Here is a 26,048-nt window from a genome sequence, read left to right as displayed (position 1 = left end):
AGTCATGAACTGTGCAGCTGAACAGCTAACCAAAGTTTCCTTTAACTAAGAATGTACGCGCCGAGGTCCTATGTGTGATCTTGTGACTTTGTGTATGTTGTCCACCATTAAATACACATGTTCATCCTTCCTTTCAGCTGTTCCTTTCACTCTCGACGTTTCACGTACACACAGTCACAGACGGTAGGGGGGTATTCGCCGTACTAAACAGCCACACGCCTACAGGCACCTTACACGCTCCCATATACTGACATCGATGTTTCTTCCGTGCTATGTAACAGCATCCTAAACCTCCTAATAGCTGTACTGCGCACCAACACACTGTTCATCGTGCACCACACCGTTGATTGTCGTACTCACATGCGACACACGCAGTGATAGTAATCACAGATTTGGATCTCATCTGGCGGTCAAATGAACAATTCCCTTCCTTTTATTTTGATCCAAACCAAGTGGCAAATATCACACAATATGAGCAAAGAAAACAACGTAAGCAATGAGAGGTTAAAGGAAACTTGTAGGTTTCCACCCCTACCTCTGGTTCTCTACCTTCTGCTCTTCATGACCCTTTTCCTGCCTATCTCTAACAGCAGTCTTCACTTCACCTCTGAAGCTCTTTTCTTACCCTGGCGCCTCACCTCTCCTCTCTCCCTAACAACCAACATACATGTGACTTTTCCTATGTTCAACACTAGATGGCGCAAATGAAACAAATGCATGGAACGGCTCCTACATTCATTTTTACATGATACTAGTAACACTACGGGCATTTAGTGATCATATTCAACCACAATTTTTCATTGCTTCCAGGGTTGTCCACGAGGGGTTTCAGCATGTTGCTGCAACATGCTCAAATTCTTGTGCAACATCCTCAAATCTTGTGCAACAACCTGAAAAACCAGCAGCATGTTGTGCAACATCCTCAAGAATTTGCAACAAGCTCAAAATAAAATATTTTCAAATATGTCAAAAACATGTGCAAAACATAAGAAACATCAAACTACCTGGTACTTAGATTTGTGTGCCAAACATGGGAGAGAACATTGAATGTAAGCGGCACAAAGAGAGATAAGTTGCAAAATATTGCTTACTACGTGCTCATGATATGTGCTCCGTGCACATACAATTTCTGCAATATTCTCAGATTCTGAGCTTGCAACATGCTCAAATTTCAAGTTGTGGACCACCCTGGCTTCATTGTTGCTCAACGTGAGAAACATGACCAGCACATCGGAGCATGCAGCTCAGATTTTTTTTCATACTGGAGGTAATGTCCTCCTGGAACTCCCTCAGAACCACTATCAAATCCTAACAACATTATTTCAGTATATCAGCATGTTGTCTATGGGGCTAGAAGAGTTATGTAACTTTTTTTAATTCTATTTCTTATTTTTACTGACTATCTTTACACCTTCATCTCAGGTGGGGAGTATGAGAGATGGAGTAGATGATAGCAGGAGGTAGATGATGCCCTCGGAAGAGAGCAAAGGTTGGGTATACATAGGGCCGCTTGTCTCAAGGGATTAATCTGTCAGCATCAATAACGAAGGTGGTTTGTATCAGTGATTCTCGAGAGTATGGTGGTAATGAGCCGTTGTTTGCAGCGGCTGGTCCCACCGACTGGAAAGGGAAAGCATGCACGGGTTGCCGTGACGATTGGCCATTGTCCTCGTCTGAAGTCCCCATGTCTAAACTCAACCATGGATCAAGGGGAAATTTGATCACAAATAGCGAATCAGTTCGACATGTTCAGAAGATTGTATGTCCACAGTCTCAGAGGCAAGCATTGGGACATTGAGCGTATGTAGTATGAAATATTTGCTTACAACTAAAAACAAACAAACAAAAGTGAAATCTTAATTCTATTCAGTACTTTCTAGTTTATGCACTGATAACAACCGTTCCAGGTGGAATTCTAAAGCAGTCCTTGATCAATTTTCAGCCAAGATGTAAGCTGAAGTCTGTTATTCACAAGAAGAACTAGAAATAACTCTTCTGTTTATAACAAGTGGTCACTTGAAGTATCATCAATTCACCTACTGCTTAGAATGACTTGTTAGGTGTGACCAAGACTGAATGCTATGTGAATTTCATTGTAGGTGATCTTTCTTTTATGTGAATGGTAGCTGCTAGGGTTTCAAGATGTGTCTTTCAAATGTATGTTTTCAGTCATCTTAATTTTGACATCATCACAATGTTTCATTTCTTGGCCTTTAGTGAAAAAATGATCAAAGAAAATGGGATCCCATCGAGATTCGAACCCGAGACCTCCGGATTGCCAGCCCGGTGCTCTACTGACTGAACTACAAAAAGTGTATGGAAAGCCCTAGTTCAGTGTTTGTCCCAGAAATCCTAAATTCTCAATGCTTGGATGGTCAGAAGCTATAGCAGTGTGTTTGTGTGTGACACACACGCACACACTTAAACCTGGCATAAACCCGAAGGATAATTCAACTTGGGGATAAAGGTGAGGGATCACCGAAGTGATGCAGCTTTTTCAGTATGTAACAAACGCAAACAGAAGGAAACTGACCAGAAATGAATATAATTTATTAGTGGAAAAATGAGCAAAGAAAATGGGATTCCATGGGAATTTATTGGCCGTGACGATAAGGTTTTATCTGACTAATACGGTTGATCACCTGCCTCCCTGGACTGATAAGTCCATTAAGTCATTGTAGATCTATAGACATAAGTGTCCTCAATGAGGACACGATAGTGTGCCAATATAGACTGGACATCTCCACTTTCGTATTTCACCTCATATCCCCACACTCCCATTTGCCAGTCACTACAAGGAGCTGAGTAAGTTGCGTGTAACGTGATTCACTGCCATGCAGAACTGGAGGGGAAATCAGTATAATACAGTTTTCACTGCTTGCCATATGCTGCATATTATATATGAAAATAGATTGATAGTATGAGAGGAAGAGAGTCAAAGAAATAAACAATACAAGTAATATAATACAAGGAATCTGTGTTCAGCAAGCTGAGGTATAATGATGAGTTTTAGGATTCATTCAATTCTTCAGCATTATTAATCATTCCCCAGCACAAGTTAATACTGGATAATGTGTAGCTTACAGAAGATCTAGCTGTTTATTACATTGCTGATATATTGATGCTGTTGCCTTATCATAAAGGACTACTGTGATATAAATTCCATCTACAGTAGTTGTGATATGTGCATTTCAGGAATAAGCAAGTCTGTGTCTCTACATGTCTCTATCGGTCACCCTAATACCATATTCATAATAACCGTGATATAATCCCAAGAGATTCATTTGGCGCAGTATGCACTATCCCGTATGATGAGAATGCTAATGCATGCTTTTCAAGCTGCATACATAATGAATAGTACTCGCTTGAATCTATTTTTCCATGGTTGATTTTTTTTTTTTCTGGTGAGTGCGTGTGATATCATTGTTGTATCACAAAATCAGAAGGTAAACCGAGTTGCACTACTTCACAATTAAATCCATATCACTTATCAAATGTTGAGTGGATATTTCTTTTAGATGCCTCCAGGCCAAGATGAAATTTTTTGTATGTCATCCACATGTATGCATGCATGTGTATTATGTGTATCATCAGGAACAGGAATATGCTTTGTGATGTTTTATTCCAGTACTGCAAAAGTGATTTACTGTTGATGTTGTTGTTCAAAATTTTTAGGTCATTGTCTTTTTTTTTTTACTGCTGTGAAAGTGTCATCACTGTACTCTTGCATTGTGATGTTGATTTAAGCATTCATACTTTCTTCTTGAATCAATTGTAGTTTCACACAAGCAAATTTGGTATTCAGCAGTAAAATAAAAAACTGTTAGACTGGGCTGGCAAGATGTGATTTCACAGAATTGTGAAGGTATACATGACAAATCTCCCTGATTTCTAGGGCAAGTTCTTCATTCCTCCTTCCTTATACTCTGTCTCAAGGATGGTGAGACTGGTAGGGTTAAATTTCAGATAGGAGCTGATGCTGGAGAGGATTTGGATAATGTCAGTCAATCGTACTTAAAGGATTTTTTGGCTCTATCCTGTCCATTCTGTGCAAATGGCCCCTATCTGGAATGATTGATTTTTGTGCATGAGGTGATGCGCTTGCAGGTGGGTTAAGTATGGTCCTACTGGGTATTTGGAGGGGGATGGGTAGGGAATGGATGGGGGAAGGGGTGTGAGAGGAGTGGAGAGGAGGGACGTGTGGCCCTTCTCTTCTCTGTTGGCATCACTGCTATGTGTAATGTGTGTGTGTGTGTGTGGGGGGGGGGGGGTTGAGGGGAGAAGGTGGGGGATACATTACCTCCCTGAGCCAAAGATGGGAAGAGTTAGATGTGATGCAGTACATATACTTGAGAGACATGGAATTATGAATTTATTTCTAATTATGAATTAATTTCTAATATGATTTTGCTAGAGGATTGATGTCTGTAAGAGAAAGAAATTATCCGTCTTATTTATGGCAACACATCATAAGACAGTATCTGAACTGCTACTTTTCTACCAAGACCAAGGCTGCACTGTCCAAAAATGAAGTATTGTATGCATCTCAACAAAAATATGTGTTGTTGAATGTAAAAGTGATAATTACACATCATGTACTCTATAAGCTGTTATTTTCGCGAGGGTTTGATTTTCGCGAATTTAACAACACGCGAAAATGTCACCATATGCTGAGGTAGTAGTGTGCTTATATTTATAGAGGCCTCTGTGTCAGTTCGCAAAAACAACTTCTCACAAAAATATCTATACTCAAAAATAGCAGCTTAAACAGTATCTGTTTTTTAGTGTGCTACCTTTTAGAATTATTGTTGTAAGAGATGTCTATAGCTTTCATTTCTTAGCTGTAATTCCATACATTTTTTTTCTGTCTATTTACTGCTTGCAGATATGAATTTTAGCAAAGATCAGGGGACCCTACAGACCTGTCTTATTTTGCTGTAGTGTTCTTGGCAGAGCTCTACTTGAAATTCAGCTTCAATATGGAGTGATGGACTTTTAGGGAGTATTTTTAACACCCCTGTTTGCTAGCCTGTAGAATATTTTTGCCATATGCAAGGAAGGAGAGAGAGAGGGGGGGGGGGGGGTGGGGTAGGGAAAGAGGAGAGTAGTTTTCGTCAGCTAGTGCCTTGCCACTCTCGACAGCACTTGAAGAAATTAAGACCGTGGAGTTTGTCTCAAGTGCCATCAAATAATTTCATTTCAGAGGCTCTTGCCGTGGGCACTGTCTGTCTTAACCCAAACTGACATTTTCCTGGTGATGAAGATATGGGTGTTAGGGAGCTTAAAAGGCAACAACTAAAGTCACACATTTCTTGTGCTCTCATAATGCGTTGAGATGCTTTAATAACCAGGGTGCTTTTTTGTGGTAATCATTGAAAATGCAGTGTTCTAGAGTTTCTGTGGTGATATGTTTGTTTCTGTTGCCTGCAGTTTTGTGATGTTTCAACTGTCGGGTCATAAAGTCCAACATACAACACTGAGCATTTTGTTTTCATATCAACTAAGGTACAGAAAGAGAGAGAGGAAAAAAAATGCTATCATTTGTTATTCTAATGCTAGGTACCATCGTTTAATGGGCTGGAATCTTTGGTTATATATAAAAGGGTCTGTCTGCTTTTGACTCTGATAAGTATACATGTTTTCACAACTAATCATGAGTCTCCTGATGTCTCAGGTGTGCTACACTCAAAGGTGATTTGTTGTAATTATTGGACATGTGCTCTTCATAGCACACATTCTCGGGAACATTGTGGTGTACACAGCTTTCATGATAAAAGAGATATGAGAGAATGATTCAAAAGACTAACTTATTAGCAAACAGTAATATGGTGTTTATGCCTGTGATATGGTTGCCTCTACAAGGATTTTGATTAGTATGTGTTGTCATCTTTCACAGTATTTTCAACTTTCAGTCACAAAATGGCTTTTACTTGCAGTTTCAAAGTGTTTCAGTTTGCCTACGTGTCTCTCATAAAGCGCGGTCAGATTGGCAAGAGTTTGAGAAGTTTAAGATCGCAAAGTTTGGGCCATTGGTAAGCGCGCAAGAAAGAGTGCGCCGTCCGATGGCTAGTGATTGCGATGTAACAATGCACATCGATCTGTACTTGACAATGGCCTCACACTTCGGAGACACTGCCCGCAAACAGATCGAGAAGTTTCGTGGGAAGTTTCGCGGGAAGTTTGCGGTCACACTGGCAAAACTTCGAGATCTTAAAGATCGCAATCTTAAACTTCTTGATCTTTTGCCAGTCTGACTGCGCCTGTAGTCAGTTGATATGACACCCAGTGATTTACTACAATCCCAAATTTATCTTCCTTTTTTTGTTTACATAAATGTATGCTTCATGTTCCTCATACACCATATTTAATGTAAAATATCAATTAGCTCTTTCTTTTCTCTCACTCCACATGAATGAGTCTTGCAATTACATATATGAACAGATGCTAATATCATAAAGACAGTGTCTGAATTAAGCAGACTATGCAGAATTTCTTTAACCTTCATTGGCAGTAGGATCCAATGTGAATACAAGTGTCTGGCTGCTAAGAAATGGATATTGATTATTGGCTGGAAATTACTTTGCCCCATTGGTGAATTATTTCCTTTGTGACCTTGATAAAAATAGAAAACAAATAGTAACGTTTGCTTTTTATTCTCCAGTGGCACGTTGAATTTCCGTTTATAAACTTAACAGTTAATTGTATTTTCAAAATCCTTTCCAAATCTCTCTCTCTGTATAACTTATATTAAATATGTGTGGTTCACCAACAACAGGAGAAAATGAAAAAAGTGTATTAGTAAAAGCCTTCCTACTCAAATTGATGCCTATGCTCTTCAGTAAACTCTCTCAATGCAGAGCTCACCCCTTTTTAGCTACTGAACATCTGTCATTGGCATGGTTATTTTTTTCTTCTATAGATATAAAATGCTAAGGTATCCTTGAAGTCATCAGCCCCTCTGTGCAAAACCCTAAATTTTGGTAACTTCTCTGATTGTGTATTGTTCTGTGTTATCTTTTTGACTGTCTCATCTCCCAGTTGCAGTGCACGACCAACCCTTGGTATACTTTCTGAAGACCATTCAAAGTGGTCTTTGTTGTTTTCTGTTCTCTAACTGGTGTACATATATCCTAAAATTGATTATCATTAATTAGGAAGTGAGCAATCTTTCCCATACACACAGACTTGGAATTATGGAACCAGAGTGGATTGATTTTTTTTTTTGAGAGATGGATGTTGAAACCTGTGCTGCCCTGTGCAAAATCTTTGGAGATAAGAATCTCATGGAGAACAAAAATGAGGGAAAGATTTTATCAAATGCCAGTTGAATGGCTCAGCAAGTAGTGGCAAATTTGGACACAGGCACATCTGTCTTTTTTTAGTAGTAACAAACAACATTTACTGCTCTAGCTGTCATATGTAGTATGGTGTGGTATTGTTTTTGCTTATGTTTGTTTATTTTTGTTGCAAATGGCAAAATAAAAACAATGCCATATATAAACCAAATCTAAAAATACAGTTCTTTTACAACATCCTCTGTCAAGCATAAGGCAGAACTAGCGAGTAGTTGCATGCGGCAAAGCATTGGATTATTGCATGAGACAACCAGGAGGATGGTGATGGATTTAATAGAAAACCATCGCAATGATGACAGAAATTAAACCTGTGAAATGAAGGTATGGGGAATACCCAGGAGAATAGAGATATGCAAGGTAAGTTGAGGTAAAGAATCATGATGTCAGACAAAACAAAGGGGAAAATTGGATATGATAGTGATATGATCACATCAAAATGAATCCATGAAATTAAGATATAGAATCTTAGAATCTTAGTAATAATGACCTTAGTCAAACCAAGGCAAAATATCTTAAAAGGCAGAAGATGGCAAATGGTATATCGCAAGGAAATGATGGTGTGAGCATTCCACAGATATGATTGTGTACCACAGAAATGGATTACTTGAGGGAAATGATTGTGTAAAGGCCGACAGAGAAATAATTGCAGATAGGGAAATTATGGCAACAGGCTTACAGGGAATCAATGGAATGAGGCAGATGAGAATGATTTTATATAAGACAAACCAGGGAAATTCAACATGCGTCAAGAAAGATAAATGATTGCAATAAGTTAAATAATTGCACATGAGGATATTGCAAGGATGTGATAGCGTAAAAGGCACCCTCAGGGCACCCAAGTGACGTGATAGCATATAAGACATTTCAGGGACAAGATTGCATCAGGCAACCCAGAGAAACATTATGATTGCATGAGGCAAATCATGGAAAATTGATACATAAGTCAAGCAAGAGAAATGATTGCAGTAAGGGAAATGATGGCACAATGCATTACAAGGAAGCAATGGCGTAAAAGGTGCTTGGGGCACCCAAGTACAAGTAAGTTGTTATATATATAGCATATGGATACCAGGGATATGATTGCATGAGGCATGTACCTAGAGATATGATTGTATATGGCAAACTAGGTGAATGGGAATATGTAATCCGTCATACATGGAGCCGCAATCTTCTTTCATAAAGCAGGATAGTGAGTATCCTGTGTTTATGTTTATGACAGTAAAAGTAGCTGCATGTATTATTTTGTGCTGCACATAGGAAACTATTCCTTGTGGTAATACTTTGGAAGGAAAGCGGATCACCCACAGGCAAGAGAGGCACTATATTTCTCCATAGTAAAAAGCAGAGTGAGATATGACTTGTCTTCTCCTTCTTGAATATCACTCTTTGTCAAATTAAGGCCAGAGCATGATGGAGAGATAATCAGAGTAGCTTGCAGCTATATGGCAGTGATCCTGCGTGGTGTATGATTTGTGCAGAAGGAGAAGTGTGTTTCATTCCTTTGAAAAATTTTGGTAACGACCTTCAGGGAGAAAATATTTGGAGAATCTGATATCCATGATCTAAAATCCTGAATCAAGAGTCTCAGCTGGAGAGTTGCCAGAGTAACTTTTTTCTCCTGATTTCTTTTTAGATGAAACCCTTAGTTTTTAAAATTGGGATTTTCTGTGCTGTTGTTTGCTTGTTAGAGAAGCTATGTTTTGCTTTTTAGAGAAGCTATGTTTTGCTTTTTAGAGAAGCTATGTTTTGCTTTCAGAAGAATATGTGTACTGCAGTTTCTTGTAAACAGTGCAACTTATACTTGATTGGTAATCCCTTCAGCATCGAGAATTTGTGGGTGTTGTTGCGCATAATGCCACATTTGCCAAAAAAAGAGAGAAAAAAAAAGATGAAGTGATACTCTAGACTCAGAATGCAGAATGTAGAAATTTTGCATGACTGCTTGTGTTACTACTCTGAACTGGATAGTAGGTTTTTTCACCAATGTGCATAGCCCAATACCTGTATAAGATTAAAATACAGTCAACAGAGGTGAATGTCACAAGATTGTCAAAATTCAGAGCTAGAGTGCTCAAGCATTTTTTCATCAAGGAACTTAGTATACCTTACCTACAGCAAATTAAAGGAACAGAGGTATAAACAAACAGTTATCATCTGCATTCCCAAATCTCTGTAAGCTGAGTTGAAGGTGTGCTGAGCTTTAGGCAAAGCCAGTCAACAATCATGGCGTATGCAGCATTATTTACTTCCACAACACAGAGGATAGCATTGCAAGTGATATCATATTTCCGAGCAGATTGTTATTGCTTTAGCACTGCATTTCACTTTCTCTTATTTCTTTTTTTTTTACTTCCTGATGATGGCTGACTTGATAACTTCTCTCTGAACATGAAGCTTCCCAGCTCATGTAGGGCTGCCTCGAAATAGTTTTCTAAGGATTCTCTAGTTTTGATATCTTGATATTTTCTTTATCGCTCTATATCTATGTGTGGGTGCATTTATTTTATCTTTGTACTCGTGTACAAATGGGATGAAATGAATTATAGATTTGTATGTCCTTTGGGTAATCATTCCACAAAACCATTGGCAGGTAACCAGTGACCATGTCCCTGTTGCTCTCTGGTGCTGAAAATATTGAAAATATTGATTTTGAATTATTTCATGTCACAAACTGAAATAACTCTGTGACTGTTGCGAACATGATAACAGCAAGTTCGACAACCGATATGCACAGTTTGTCACGTTTGATCAAATGTTCTACAACTGTTTCAGTGACTAAATGGGTAGGTTATACTATTGCATTCATTTTGAATGCATTTTATAAATGTCATTTCACAAAGCACTATTTACACTTCTACCAAACCTTATAAGTAATTCACAGTTTCTGGTCATCACCGAGTAAGATTTCTAGGTTAGACACGTTTCATTTATTTGCCTGATGCTGCTGTGGATTCCTTTTCCTTTCTGTTATTTAGATTTTGTATGAGGGAGCTCACATGTATGGCATTCGAAGCATAATTTCTTGAGAAGTGAAAATAGCATAATCTTGATGACGGGGTCGTTTGCAAGCAGTGTGGCTTCAGCCATCTGTAAATTTGCAATGATACGTGCCTTCTACCCTGACTGTAACGAGGCTGGTAGTGTTTGATTACTGTGGCTCTGTGATGCGGGGGTGGCCAAGCCAATTGAAGGGCTGCCAGAATTTACATTCTGGTGGAATTATAGATTTTCCCTCATTGACAAAAAAACAGAAGTCAACAATGAGAGGCAAGGCTGCAGCATGCTTATGAGGAATGAGAGAAATGTGCTGTTCTTTCATATTTCATGGCAGTTGGACCTTCACAGCTGTTATCAGCATGTTTATTATCATCATTATGCATTGTTATTATTATCTTTTTTTTTACCAGAGACCATTCATTAACTCGAATGAGGTGATCAATGTTTATAGTGGAGATGAGTGCAAGCTCCTCTTTTCAAATTTGTAGATCTTTCATTTTAATGGTTTATGCGTTCTTTTTTCCATTCCCCTCCAGTTTATGATTGCTCTTCATGCATCTAGGTTTTTCGAGTAAGTTCTTTGGGTTGATGATAACAACTAGTGTGGCAAATAAATCAATTCCACGGATGACCTGTCTCAATACAGGCTCACGTCACTGCCAAGCCATTCCATTTAGGCACCATTGCGTGCAGAGAAAATCACCCATCATCAATATCATCATCGCTGCATGGGAGTCGAGTGAAATTTTCATCAGCTCTTATTTGATGACTTTGAGGGTAAACTGCTCACTCACTACGTCAGACCAGGGTCATAATGATGCTCACCTGGCAGTGGAGATACTAATTACTTTCATCCTCAAATGACTAAAAGGCAGTGCCTCAACTCAATGAAAGAATTTTTAAAAGTTTAAAAAAAGTGTCATACTGCCATCAAAGCAATCTTATACAAAGGGTACCTTAGGGCAAGGACTTTGTTTTTGCTCTATCACAGATATACCACTCTTTAACATATGAATATATGTATATATTTACCCAACTATTTTCATCTCAAAGCTTTCCACCAACTCTTCAAAAGGACAACATTTGTGCAATCTTTTGGTTGGTTGATGCTCTGTAACAATTAATACATCACTGCACTTGATGCAGTTGATATAACACAGAGTGATATCGATGATCCCTACATCGACCCTAAGGTAACTGCTGCACAGGCATGCGTAATGATATAAAGATAGCCTTTACCGACTGTATATGTGCATTTATGTGGTCAATGCTTTACTATCATTGATACATTGGATCTGATAATCTATAAGCATTAAGCATTAGATATACGTGTTTCATTAAAATACCAAAAACAGGCTAAATACGTGTATGAACTTTATATGCTTGATATATCAAATAAACACCATCCATTGTTTCTTGGGTTCTTTGTGCAGTAATCAAAGCCATGTTATACAGATATTTCATTGGTGTTTGTGGGATTATGGCAGACTTTTTAGTGTCCATCATGAAATAATTTTAGCATATTTTAGTGTCATCATTGATAAGGCTGTGGGTTTTTGAGCAGGGTAGTGCATATTTCTCTTGCACAGGACATTTTGATTGCAATGCCCCTCTTTATAGGCAGGTGTGTAAATGGATACTTAGCTGTGCTGGGAGAGTATAATGGCAGGACCCTCTGAGAGAGCAGTATGCTATTAAACACTGAAGAGGCTATCCTTGGCACCCTGGGTAAATAAGACCATATATGATTACAGCTTGTTCAATTTCAAAAATACAAGAGAGATAGATTTCCCTTTACTAAATGCCTTTGGCCCGATGCAAGCATGCAATAAAAGAAAAGAAACACACACATACACACACACACACACACACACACACACATACCAGATATTACTGAATGAAAGACCAGAGGACTGGTTGGTTACTTTAGGTACGTCGGTACACTGTTGTGAGTGCAAATATGAATACCTAAAAATTGGTCTGAAATACCTTAGGGCAATAAATTTTATGTATTAAGTTCAAGTCCAAGGGCAAATCTATGAACTAAGGTCAAATACAATATTGGTTTACCTCTCTATATATATAATCTCTCTCTCTCTCTCTCTCTTTTCTTCTATGAATCGTTAGATAGCCTTTCATACATCCACAATCAAAGTTTTAGAGCTGTTTGTAACTGCTCAGGGATATTGTTATTTGTGTTCTTTCATGATGTTGGTTAAGAAGCATGACCTTGCACATCTGTAGTATACCAGCACACGAGTATCACATGTACTGCAATCGGTGGGTTAAAAATGGCTAGAAAAGGCACATGACAGGGATCAGGTCACCTAATACATAATTTATACCATTTAAATCTACCAGTGGCCCATATTCTGAAATTTATCTGTATGGGTATAAATAAAGATACTGGTGGATGGGATGTAAGAATGCAATAGTATTTACATTAAAAGAGAAAATATGTTTTAGAAATGAAAGAGGCTAAAAGAAATACTGTTGTAACATGGCCCATTGTCCAATCATGAAATTTCTTTGCAGTTGCGTGGCTGCAATCTCAAATCTTAACTGTAATTATGATTTGTATAATGATTATTATCATTGGATATTGGTTCATGAATTAGATGATATGATGAATGTACCAATCTGCCACATTTTGAATGTTATCCTTTTAATCATACTCAATGCCATCCAATCTATGGATTCCCATATAATCAAAAGTATAAATCTTTAGCAGAAAACCTCATTCTAACCAAGTGCTGGTAAAGTATGGTAGGTTGTGTAATCTCTCTTAACCCGTTAAGGATGGACTGAATTTCCTATAACACGCATTTCCCACAGAGACCTGCCAGAGTATACTCTGGACTTGTCTTCAACATGTTAAAGGGATGGTACAGTATTGGTGGAGATGAGAATTGGGCTTTTAACTTTCTGCGAGATGCCAAGAAAACACTTATGAAATAGTACAGAGCATAACATTTTAGGAGGAATCCAAAGTTTATTAAATGAAAATCGGGTTTAGAATAACTGAAACATCCAAAAACAAAGTAAAACAAAGCGATCGTAATAAAGTGTGGGTCCCACACTTTGTGAGAATCGCTCTGTTTTGGATATCTCAGCCATTTCAAAACCAATTTTCATCAAATAAACGTTGAATTACTCATGGAATTACATGCTCTTTCATATTTGATATAAGGTTTCTCATTATCTCAACAAAAAATGTTAGAAACCTGAAATTAGGTCTCAACCAAAACTAAACGATCCCTTTAAAATAACTATATAAGGCATGTTCATTTGATTCTGTTTAGAGAATCCTTCAATTAAAACTTAGAATTATGTAAGATGTCACTTGAGTCCATTTGGTCATTTTGAATCTGCTTTATGCCGTGTTAGTGTATGGATCCAAGTGTACTCTGCTTTTTTGTTTTCTGTCGCGTCACATAGCTATCAGCCCTACTTCTTCAGTGGGTTTATTATCTGGAAGAGTTATCACGTATACAGGCAAAGCACTGCATTTCTATATAATTTTTTATTTTATGCACAATCATTACTAAGTCAAAACCAGCCTCAGATTTTTTGTACTTATGATGCTTGTGTAAGAGTTCATTTTAGTTTCAATGGAAAGTCATATGACATGCACCTCTTCCGTACCTTTGAAAGGTTCTTTCGACCCCGACAGTGGCAAGAATTTCAAACAGTTGGCCACAATCCGTTGTGCATCAATGTCATTGCCATTCTACATGCTTAATTGCACTTCACGAGCAATTGCTACAGATGCTCTGAAGTAGTGAAAAGCAATCTGGTAAAAGGGGGCATGAAACTGAAATTCAAGTCACATAGTATTCAAAGACGTGGACATGCAAGGGTGTTATTTACTTTGTACTTCACTTGAGTTAACATTCAATTTGGTCCATGATTTGTATTCATCATAGGGTCTTGAAAATGGAGCAGTCCAGTACTGAAAACATGAAGCTTAGAGAAAGATCAGTCTCTCATGAACAATTATGCCCCAAACTATCAACTTTGTGATTAGATATTCCATGCCAGTTACTGACAGGCAAGCACGATGGCTGCTGTTTTTATTGTGAATACAAAAATGAGTGATAAATTTGGTACACTTTTTATCATCTTTAAGCTTTTTTTCAGGCACTGTTCAGGGAATGGTAAAGACATTGGTATTCAGAACAATAAATATGGACTCTGATATCTGAATATTTTTGTTCCCTGTTAATTGCACCCAATTTTCTTTTAAGTATGTTCATATTAGCCACATGTTCTCACAGACGTGCCAGATATTATGAGAACAAATGATGCATTGGTTTTGGCATTAGAGGCAAGCTATTTTTTCTGACTGGTGATAGACATGCTGTTGGTAGACATACTGGTGGTAGACAAATATAATATAAAAAGGTGAAATCCTTCAACTGAGTAGTGCTGAAGCAGACAGACAAAATCAACAGTTCTAGACAGTCAAAGTCTCGCTGCATGTATCTCGACACAAGTTTGCAACAGAACGCGCCAACATGCTTGCGTAAAAAGCCGCTAATGACAGACACTGCTATGCACTGCTGAAGTGCTTGTCAAATATGTGCTTCTATAGTCTGACAGAGCCAATGCACAAAAGCATTTGACGTTGAAGTGTAGCAGTGCCCTGACAGTTAATTTTGTGTCATTAAAAAACGTTGTTCTAATAATGTCTCAGATTATGAGTATATGAAGGTCTTTATAAAAAGAAATAATGATGAGAAAAATATTCCAAAGCATTTAAATGTGTATGCATCTTGAATTAAGACTAGCCGACAGAAACTGTAGATTGCCGTTTATCACACAGGTTGGATATTTTCATGTGGATCATTCCCTGGATCATTCAAGCTTGTCATAATCCACTATATGCATTTATGTGTGAAGTATGCATATATATTTGCTATGGTTTGGCCAGCTGTAGCTACATACCATACCCTTACCTGATTGGCCAAGTGCAGGCTCAGACGCGCGATGCATTCCTTGATGTTGTGTGACAAGATGCAATGTCCGTAGCGTGCACCCAGCATTCATGTTCAGCTGTGATGAGCGAATGCATATATGAGGAAAACACAGATTTGACGTGAAAATGAACTCTGTATGCTCAGGATATGGAATCAATTTCTGTAAATTATGGAGGAAACTGCCAAATAGTGAGGAGCACATTATGGGTACCTCTTACAAAATCATGGGTGCTCTTCCAAGATAATTTTCATGGTATTGATACACTTTAATAAGTGACATGAAGCACTGCTCCACCACATTTTTGTATTTCACCATGGGAGCTTGGTGACAAAATTGGAAAGAAGTATAGAGTTTAGGGGACAGTTAACTACTCAACTACTCATATTGACTTTTTTCGGGGAGGGGGGGGGAGGGGGGGGGGGGGGATAACGTTTGTGGAATAAATGTCAGTGTGGACGCGAACGATGAACGAAACAAGCCTGCTGTTGTTTACCCCAACTTATGTATGACAGGAAAGGAGGGGGCCGGTGTCTTTGCATTGCCAATCAAGCACTTGATTCTCTTGGGGAAAGCTTTTTTTTTTCAATATTGGAAAAGTTTGTTTGTCCAGAGCATCAAAAGGTCAGGGCAAGCTGTGTTCCAGGAAGAAGAGTTTCCATATGGCCTTTTCTTGAGAGCCCGCACAGATGATGTAAGACACATGCATGTAGTAGCAATTGGAAGGCATGAACTTCTTCCCAATTCCCAAAGAGTAACTCATTTAGGAGGACAGTACGACGAAACTCAAGTGAGGCTGACAGCTCAGGTGGGCTGTGTCATCAAAATCTAATTTGCAACATTTCTGTCTGAAAGTAGAAAATAATTTCTCAGCATGTTGGCCCATCGCATACATTTTTTTCAAAGTCAATGTCATGAGAAGTTACAAGAATAAGACTGTCATTGTCTTGAACAATGTGCCAAGTGGAGTCTCCTATGCTTCTTGAATATCACAGTGATATGTTGCTGTTTTTTTCAAGAAATATGCTGGAAGTTTAAAGAAAATTAATTTTCCAATTTCAGATTTCTCGATAGTGACCTATTTGTACACACCATCGACTAGCAATTTTCCCAAGAGAGCAAATTAGTATTTGTGGCAGTCGACAATGATACGCCAGAAAGAAATTGCTTTTACCTGGAATTTGTCATTGGTGATCAACCAAACAGATCCTTCTACTTGAAGACTCACTTAATAGATAGAGCGTTACTCTAATAACTGATGCATGTCTTACACACACTTCCCAGTGGTTACTGAGGCATTTTCTGTTCATGAATTACTGATCAAAAACCTGATGGAAAATGAGATGACTCAAGTTTGAATGGTCGTAGCCTGAATGGCTTCATATGCCTGATGGATGTATGATTTATTTTGCGGTGTCGGATCCAACCAGATTCATCTACACTTTGAATTATGCCTCCTCCATCCCTGAATCTGTCATGCTTTTCTGTTGTTGCTGTTGTTGTTCGGGGTTTTTTTCAGAGAGGGTTATGCTTCTAGAAGTGTAAACATTTGACACATATTTGTTTTGGAAATATTGCTCTTTTAAGAATGACTACTACTAGAATAAAAACCTCTCAAAATATTGCAAATGAATGCCATTTGTACTGTTGTCATTTGTAAACATATTTTGAAGCCAATTGCGATATTTTATATTATTCCTGTGCCCGTTATGTTTCCCTCAGTGGTATGGTTACATGTTTGTTTCTTACACTTGTTTTTTTTTTAGTTACCCTGTTCCATTTATGATTTTATTTTCCCTCCTTGATACCCCTTCCTCAAGATTTCACAAAGTTTTGTAATTTGTCCTTTTCATACAACTGTATTTGTCACTATGTGACAAATTAAAAATGCACAGTACAGCATCTGTTGGCACATAACTACATTAAAAAAAAAATATTGCGGAGTTCTGTGTTCTCTTGTTGTATGGGAGAATGAGGCCACATTATTGACATTTCACTCCCTCTGTGTAGATGGATTTTTCAATAATTGTGGTGCATCATCACATGACCCATATAAAGTTGAAGATCATAAAAGGAAGAAAAATGCAGGTAAATCCAATTTGGCAGCCAAGCCTCTACAGGTTTTTTTTTTTTTTTTCAACTTTTGATTCTTCCCCCCCCCCCCTTCCCCCCTTGTAATGAGGTAGGGAAAATTATGCATAAATTCTAAGCTTATCATCTTCCTAATTCACATTTGTCAAAAAAATCAAACTATTGTTTTCCCAACATTATAAGGCTTTTAATGATGATGCATCATAATTAGAGAATGAAATATGGCCAGATATTAAGTCTTTCCAGGAAAACATCATGATGCTGATGAGACTCGGTGTATTCTTCTTCTTTTTTGTGAGCATTATCAATTTTTATTGTGAGAACATTGCTGCCAAACGGTATATGTTCGACATGAGTCAAGATTAGGGAAATCACATTTTCTGTGATTTGTGTGTGTGTGTGTGTGTGTGTGTGTGTGTGTGTGTGTACTTGTTTGTCTAATATGAGACTGTTTGGTGGAAGGGAAGTGATACTTTATAGCCAGAGGAGGGACAAATATAATCTTAGTCCAAATAGTAATCAAGGCATATGTTATCTGCAGAATATCATGAAATACTTCTCATTTAAAATCAGCTAGACACACCCTTACAGATGTACATAAGGGCAAATGTGACAATGTTTTTGCTACTTAAATAAGTGGTGGTAAAGTTGTTCACAATATGACAGAATTTGTGGTAAATGCCTTCAAATGTGAAAGTTACAGGAAATTGTTACACCCTCGCCCTCATCTCTGCTTGCCCTTGTGTAAATAACTTGATTGATTGATTGATAACATGATGAAGTCATGAAATTGTAGCATGTCCGAAAACCTCATTCCATTTTGGTACTTGACTTTGTCATGGTAGAATTAATTACTGGAGGAAGATAAAATGAACAGAGACACCAGGATGGGAATCAATCAATGTCTAAACAGATTAATTCATCATGCAATGCAAGAATGTATGAAGGAAAAGGTGTAGTAACATGAAAGTACTTTTCTTCACCTGGTTCATGCCATACTGTACGAGCTGAAATTTTTGCGGTGGTTTTATTTTCGCGAATTTTGTGAATTGCCTTTGAACTGCAAAAATAACAATATGCAAAAATATTTAACGCACAAATAACTACGCCGAGTTAGACCCTTGCAACCGCGAAATTAACAACACATGAAAATGTCCTCCAAGTAGCAATTCGCGAAAATATCTGTACGCGAAAATTTCAGCTCGTACAGTATTTGGGGCTCATGATTGAAATAAGTGCATGGTGTTGTTTGTAACATTTCATAGCTTATATCAGATATAATGTCAAAAGTTTGGTAGCATTCCAAGGACCCTACTAGCATAGCTGCAGACTGGCCATACACATGAAATATACACTTCAAGAATTCATACATTTAGCAATGTAGCCTGTAGTAGTGTTCTTCTTTTATGCTGAAATTGAGGCTACCATAAATCATAACCGTCTTGGTAGTACCAGTGCAATGTGCAATATGTTAGCTTTTTGTCGTTGGTAAAATGCCTCAGGCTGATGCATCTTTCGTGTCTAAAGTTTCCTATGCATCAATAAAATGTTTAAAGATACTGATAAGAGTATCTCGTGTGCTGAGGGTACAGCTGCTCTTCGTAGCAAGTGGTATTGACATAGAGGTGAGACCACAAGCAGATGTTGAAAAAACAAAATGTTTTTGTTTGTTTGTTTGACATGCACATACACACATGCACACACACACACACACACACACACACTTGCTTTATGTAAACATATAAAGAGTATGAACGCAAAAGGAATTAACTGCAATCTTGTCAATGCGACATGTTTTCAGTTAAACCTATTAAAAAATGGGATGTTTATAATTATGTCTTCAAGAATGTTCCTTGTTTTGTAACAAGTGAGGTATACCATTGAAAAGGTTCAGATTTTGTTCTATCTGATGATGAACTTACTTTGGATTGTTCAAAAATGGTATTTAACCTGTTTTGCAATCAAACTTTTCATATATATTTGTGTATGTATAACTTTTTTTTTTACAATATCATTCTATTACATCTTTTCTTGAAGTTTTGCCTAGTTAAATGCATTGTTTGTGTGAGCTTTACATTCTTGTGCATGTCCTTTTGTTCTTCATGAAATTATACTGCTTTTGTATGATTTACCAATGTGAAATATGAAATGAATCATACAAAAATACACATGTTCATATGAACTTGCAGAGAGTATCAATTTCATTGACTTTTGCTCAGCTTCAATGTAGTTGTGATTTTTTGCTGACAGAAGAAGTACTGTTATATATTCAGATAGGTTGATGCAGAATATTCATCAATTGACTTGGCACAGCATTGATCAGTATGTATAGGAGTCTGTTCAAATCTTAGCTTTTTTTTAAAAGAAAATATACTGTATAGAGGCCGAATGCATTTAAAATAACTTTGTCATTCCAAACAAGTATCTGGTAAATGATGTAATTTCTTTATGAGAAGGATGGTATTTTACAGATTAATTCACACCATTCCCTTGGAGTTTGCATTTTTTTCTGTGCAAGCTTATCATCTGAATTTTAAGGTACATGCTGGGCACAGACTATGTGGGCCCTTCCTCACTGACAAGTCATCACTCATTCTGTTACTGGTAGACGCATTGCCTGAAGATTGCCTCTTTTATGCTAGATACTGCAGCAGTGATAAATTTCTCCCACAAATTGCTCGACACTGTAAAGTGAATTGGCTCAAATGGACAGTATTGCTGTAATCAATCAACAGGCTGTTATTGTTGTACATACTCTCAGAATCTGTATCCATTTATGTATTGGAAAACCTGAAAGAATCTCATTTGACATTCTAGGCAGCTTACTCTATAGTTACATTCAAACGGTGATCCTTACCTGGAGGATAAGCTGTAACTTCGAGGATAAGTTCTATGGGGCGCCAAGTGTGGCGCTGTCGATTTCATGACAAAATGATTGATTTGGTAGCTTAATCAATCATGCAACACTTGGTGCCCCATATAACTTATCCTCAAATTTAGCTTATCTTTGTATTATGAATCATTTTCTGAATGTAACCAATGTGATGGAAAGGAGACAAAATCTGAAAATCTTGTGAAGAGTGCATACCAGCTGATGAGGGAGGATTTCTGCTTTGTGGTTTTGAGCTGCCAGATGCATCTTAACAATTTTCAGCCCATCAAGTTCACACAGGATGTACAAGTTGTGTCCTCTTTGATGCACATTTGTAGGATTAAGCCTGGATTCCAATCCATTCTCCTCGTGCACACATTATGAACCAAGGGCCCCATTTCATAGAAGATGTTAGGATAGCAACTCTTGGTTAGAATGGCAATGTCCCATAGCAACCGCCAATAAGGAAGCAGGTTTCTTTTTGTTACCATGGCAATTGTCATTCTAGCCAGAGTTGCTACCATAGCAACTTGTTATGAAATAGGGCCCTGCTGATGTCATGCTATCTCTCTGTATCTCTTCATCCCTTTCTCTCTCTCTCCATCTCTCTCTCTCTCTTCCTATCCATCTTTTCATCTTTCTATTTTCTCTAAGTCCACTACTTTATGTTTGTTTTATATTTTTCACCTCTTTCCAAACATTTCTGCATTTTTTCTTTTCATGTGCTCAGACATATGTCCTTCACCCTCCCTGGTTTTCTCTAAAATGCTTCTTCCCTCCCAGCTTGTGAATTATACCCACTCTGTCTTCTTGGAAGCTTTATCCCAGTTAATTCTTGCCACCCTCTCACTCTCTGCATGTGCTTCTCTTTTCCCCCTCCTCCTTTCAAATCGCAGACATTCAGGAGCCGAAACAAGGGCCAGCCATAACTGCTATGCCTGCCCGACTTCTCTCCTTCTTCTTCTTGTTCACATTTTGTGGTTAAAAGTGAAGCATCTGATTAGCATCTCGTGCATCGTGAGTCACAAGCGAGCTTGTGAGGCATTCACCCGAGAAGGCGAGAATGTCACTCCCCGAACCTGCAAGATGTTTTGAGATGGTTGACATTTTGTGACAGTGTTCGGGGTGATGGGGGGGGGGGGGGAGGGGGAAGAGGAAGACTGTAGCATTGAGCAACATGTTTACTCTGCCAGCTGTGGAGACTTTAAGAAATTGATGTCGTTGGATTCACTGTCTTGACATCCACTTTATTTTTTATTTTGCTGTTTGTTCCTTCCACATTTTTTTTCCAACCAAAGCTTTAAATGTATCTATCTTGCATCTTGCAAGTTCACTGTACATTTAATCATTTCTTGAAGTTTTAGATGCAAAGACCAATATATCCATTTTTATCAACATGAGATATTCAAGAATGAATGTGCATAACACTGAAGAAAATAATGTATTTGATATGTGATAATTTTTTTGTGTGATAATTCTGTAATTCACGTTTATGCTGACAAAATTTGCTTAACCCGTTGAGCTCGGTTTGATATTGCTACAACACGCATTTCCCATAGATGCTTGGCCAAGTATACTCGGGACTTGTCCTCAACGGGTTAATCCATAGACTAAATCTGAACTACTTGTGTTCATACACACACATGCATAATATGGAAAATGCAATCTGTAAAACATTTTATCACATAAGTCAGCATTTGTAAGTTACACATTTTTTTTGTAAAGGCAATGTGAAGTTGTCCTGTTTTTTTATCCCATTAACTAAAGTTTATCTTACAGATGATGCTGGGTTTTTTTTTTCTTTTGCTCATAAAGGCTCGACATTAGCAAAGCATGCATTGTGCCGACTGGAAATTTAGACAAAAAAGAAAGAGAAAAAAGAAAGAAGTAATATGTGATCCCATATACAGAGTACTCTCTCTGTGCTCTAGAGTACTACTGATGTGCTGTATAGATACTTTAAACAAAAACAAAATAAAGGGAATCCTGAGCTTTTATTTATACTGACATGCAAGAAACAAAAAATTCCCAAAAGATTATCTCTGCAAGATTAAATGAAGCATGTACAAACTCAGATCCCTGCATGTAGGATTAGCTTTGTTAGCTAGAAGGGTTTAGAAAACAGGACAGGGTTTGAATTAACAGGTGGAGTAACAATGTTGTTGCAAACGTTGCTCTTTCTCTGTCAGGAGAAGATGTGAACACATTGAGTAAGATATCTTGAAATGAACTTCTTATGCCATTATTCGTGGATGGATCCATTTTTTCAGCTGATTCTACAAAGTACAGAGATTCCATCTCACTAATGCATGTTTTATTCATACCACTAATGCTGGCATCTTGTGTTGCTATACTATGATGACAGCGGGTGAGATGACTGTTAACACCAGAATAAATGTGTCATGTAACACTGGCCAGGCAATCACAACACATACGTAGATTTGCCGTGATGGAGGCTTGGGGGGGGGGGGGGGGGCGGTGGTAGGTGGGGTCTTCTCAGGGATTGGAAGAAGCTCTTGGAATATATGAATACAAGCTTGTCCTGTTTGCACGCCTCCCCCTCACTGTTGGCAAGCACTCATACTTTCCATTAAACATCCATTAATTTAATGTTCTCTTGACAAAGTGTCCATTACTCATTGGCTGGTGATCATCTTGATTGATTGGGACTGATCCATCACATCGTACTCCTTTGATCATGTGCTCATCTTTTGACAACTCCAGGCCATTTACACATGAGCTTGGTGGCTCCTGACACTAATCATTACCTGACAATCCATCACTTCTAATATCTCTATTACTTTCACATTATTTGATTGCTCCAGGGAATGTACATGTGGCCATTCCATAAGCTAACAACCTTTGGGTATTGTCAGTATTACTGTCTTTTATGGTGTCTTTCTCTGCTTCTTTTTGTTTTTCTTTTTTGCTCTTCCAGACGCACAGACCAAAGGGAGCAGATCCTACCACAAGAGGACAGAGAGTACATCTGCAATTATGGGACACAGCAGGTCAAGAAAGGTGAGTTATTCCTGGACACTCTTCTGTGGAGACTATACAGAAATGTAACATGTTAACCTGAAAGTGTTAGATATGATCAGTGGCTGATCCAGAGAGGGGTGCTGCGGGCATGCCCACCCCCCTTTATCTTTTGTTAAACCAAAAGCAATATAAAGAAAAAAAAATGAAATGAAACTCAGAAGTAGCACCAGAAATATTTTTTGAACCCCCCCCCCCCCTCCCCCCGGGAATTCCTGGATCCGCCCCTGATAATTTCAGTATTGGTAATTCTTTTTCAATAGTCAAATGTGTCAGATATTAGGATTGCTCACTAATAATAATAATGATAATAATAATGATGATTATCTATATATGCTGTATCCACAAAAGTGCTCAAAGCACTTAGAAGTGAAAATGGAAAATGATACAAACAGGGACAGTATACAACAAACAAGCAATGTGTAACAAAGCAGAAAACTTTTATGCGAGTTGTGATTTTAGTTTCACTGTAGATACATCAATATAGACTGATTTAGAATGAGTTGAATAGTCATTCATTATTACTTTACCATTATCATCATTATCATCATCGTCATCATCATCCTCATCTGGTATGACATCACAGACTTTGCATCATGACCCCATGATCTTATATACCTACTACGTCATCTCCAGTGAGACTAATATCACAGATCCTGTGGCTCAATGCACATCTAGAGGTGTCTTTTGTTTTTAGAGGGATTTTCAAATTACACAGCTCAGTATAACTTGTGTCTTACTCAATTTTGAACAGAGAACTGTCCAAATGAAGCATTTTCTTAATGTAAACACCACACTGACACTTTGCTTTTTGGATACTTACTTTAATTCTGCAGAAGAAGTAGTGGTTTTTGTATCAATCTTATGCAAAAATTAAAATCAACATGTGGTTCTGAGCAACTCGCAACTGATTACTGTTACTTACACTTTTTATTTTCACCTTATGCTTTTTTCCTTCGTATGTAAGTAAAAACAGAAATCACTAAAGAATTAGAAAGATTTCACCTGATGATAATTATTGATATTATGTGACAAGATCAACTGAACATTGTCTGGAGCCAAAATCTTATCCTGGGAATAGGCACTGATTAATTCTATCCAGAGTCTTCTGTGATTTATTTCTCTATGGGATGAGCAGAGTGGAAATTTTGTGTGACTGATGCAAAAAACAAGGAAGAATGAATAAATAACATTGCTGGACATCTGAAGTGACCATTGCAGGCCCAAATCCAAATACGCGACAGTGGTCTCCATACTCAGCACTTTCCTATGTGTTCATTTTTGCCAAATTCACAAACTGACACATTGTTAGTTTTTGATTTACATTGTAAGTAGTATTCTTTTGCTTATAAATGTAAAAATAAAAACAAACACAACAAAATTATGGAGACAATCATAAAAAGAAATTTAGCTTTGAGATACACTCACAACTAGGCAATTAAAGGCCCCCCAAAATGATGCTTTTGTTAGTGTGGACACAAAGAGTGACCCATACAGTACCATGTCAGAAGACATGGTCCCAGCCTGTCATCAATCCCAGGGTGATCCAAATCCCAAATCCCAAATCCCAAATCCCAAATCCCAAATCCCAAATCCCATTGCAATAAAGTGACCAACTCTGAAGCTGACAGCTCCTTCTCACCCCCCCCCCCCCATCCTTCTTCCATTTTTACTCGGCAACGAAGTGTCGCCAGAGGCATTATGTTTTTGGATTGTCCATCCGTCCGTAATCAATTTTGTGGACAACATAACTTCAGAACTGTTTGAGGTATCTAAATGAAACCTGCCATATGTACACGTGTGTATGAGTGGACGAAGCTGTACCTGGTAACACATTCAAGGTCAGAGGCTATAGGTCAAGGTCAAATACTAAAATTTCATTATTTCTCTCTATATCCCTGCAATTCTTGAATGTATTTTCATGAGATTTAGTGTATACATGTATTGCCGGATAAAGAATTGCTACAGATGTCTAGGGATAGTTTTGGGCATAAGGTCAAAGGTCAAGTAAAAATGCCACAATTTCCCTCTTTTCCTCCATATCTCAGAAATGGCTCAAGGGATCATCATGAAACTTAGTACATATATGGTTGTATTGCCTGGCATTGATTCTCTTTGGACTTTTTTTGGTCATGAGGTCAAAGGTTAAGGGTCAAATGTCACCTCAAACTGCTAGAATTACACTTCTTGGGGCGGAAATCATATCTTCTCCATACCCTGGAAATGACTGAATATACATAGGCCTACTGACAGTTTAAATAAAGTTGGCATGTATGTACATTTAATACTTCACAATGATTATGTACCATGGGGTCAAAGATCAAGTGAATATGCCAAAATTTTACCCTTTTTCCATATTTTGAAAGCAGCACTAAGTATTATCATGAAAATTGATGTATGATTACCAGATAACGCTGGTTCTGTAAGTGCTGTAATTATATCGTTGTCATATTGATTATTTGCCAATCATGGTGAAATTGTCAAGTCAAGTTGGCAATTTGTATAGTAGACCTATTGGGAGAATGATATGATATGATATGATGGAGGCATAACTGTCACCATGGCAACATTTTAGTGAGATATTTTTTTTTGCACCCACTGGATGAATCACTGATATACACTTTGCTCTTCATAAAATTTATCACAGTTTTCTTGGTTTTGTCTATTACAACTCCAAACATAATTCCATATTTTCATCACTCTCATGTGCATGTCTT

The 26,048-nt window shown here is 37.9% G+C and overlaps 1 protein-coding gene across 1 annotated transcript in view; it reads left to right on the top strand.

The window, feature by feature from the left end:
• Positions 1-26,048, top strand: part of LOC139725236 (ras-related protein Rab-27A-like) — a 103,929-nt gene that overhangs the window by 30,600 nt on the left and 47,281 nt on the right. The window contains exon 2 of the mRNA XM_071636331.1: positions 23,231-23,313. Coding sequence (XP_071492432.1) covers positions 23,231-23,313 — 83 coding nt within the window. The remainder of the gene's footprint in view (positions 1-23,230; positions 23,314-26,048) is intronic.

This window comes from Diadema antillarum, unplaced genomic scaffold, assembly GCF_040938485.1.
Source record: "Diadema antillarum isolate AM-2024a unplaced genomic scaffold, OU_Dant_1.0 scf00000016, whole genome shotgun sequence".
In the NCBI taxonomy this organism is placed as follows: Eukaryota; Metazoa; Echinodermata; class Echinoidea; order Diadematoida; family Diadematidae; genus Diadema; species Diadema antillarum.
Note: the sequence above shows the minus strand (reverse complement) of the source record. Positions and strands in the feature narration are given on the sequence as shown.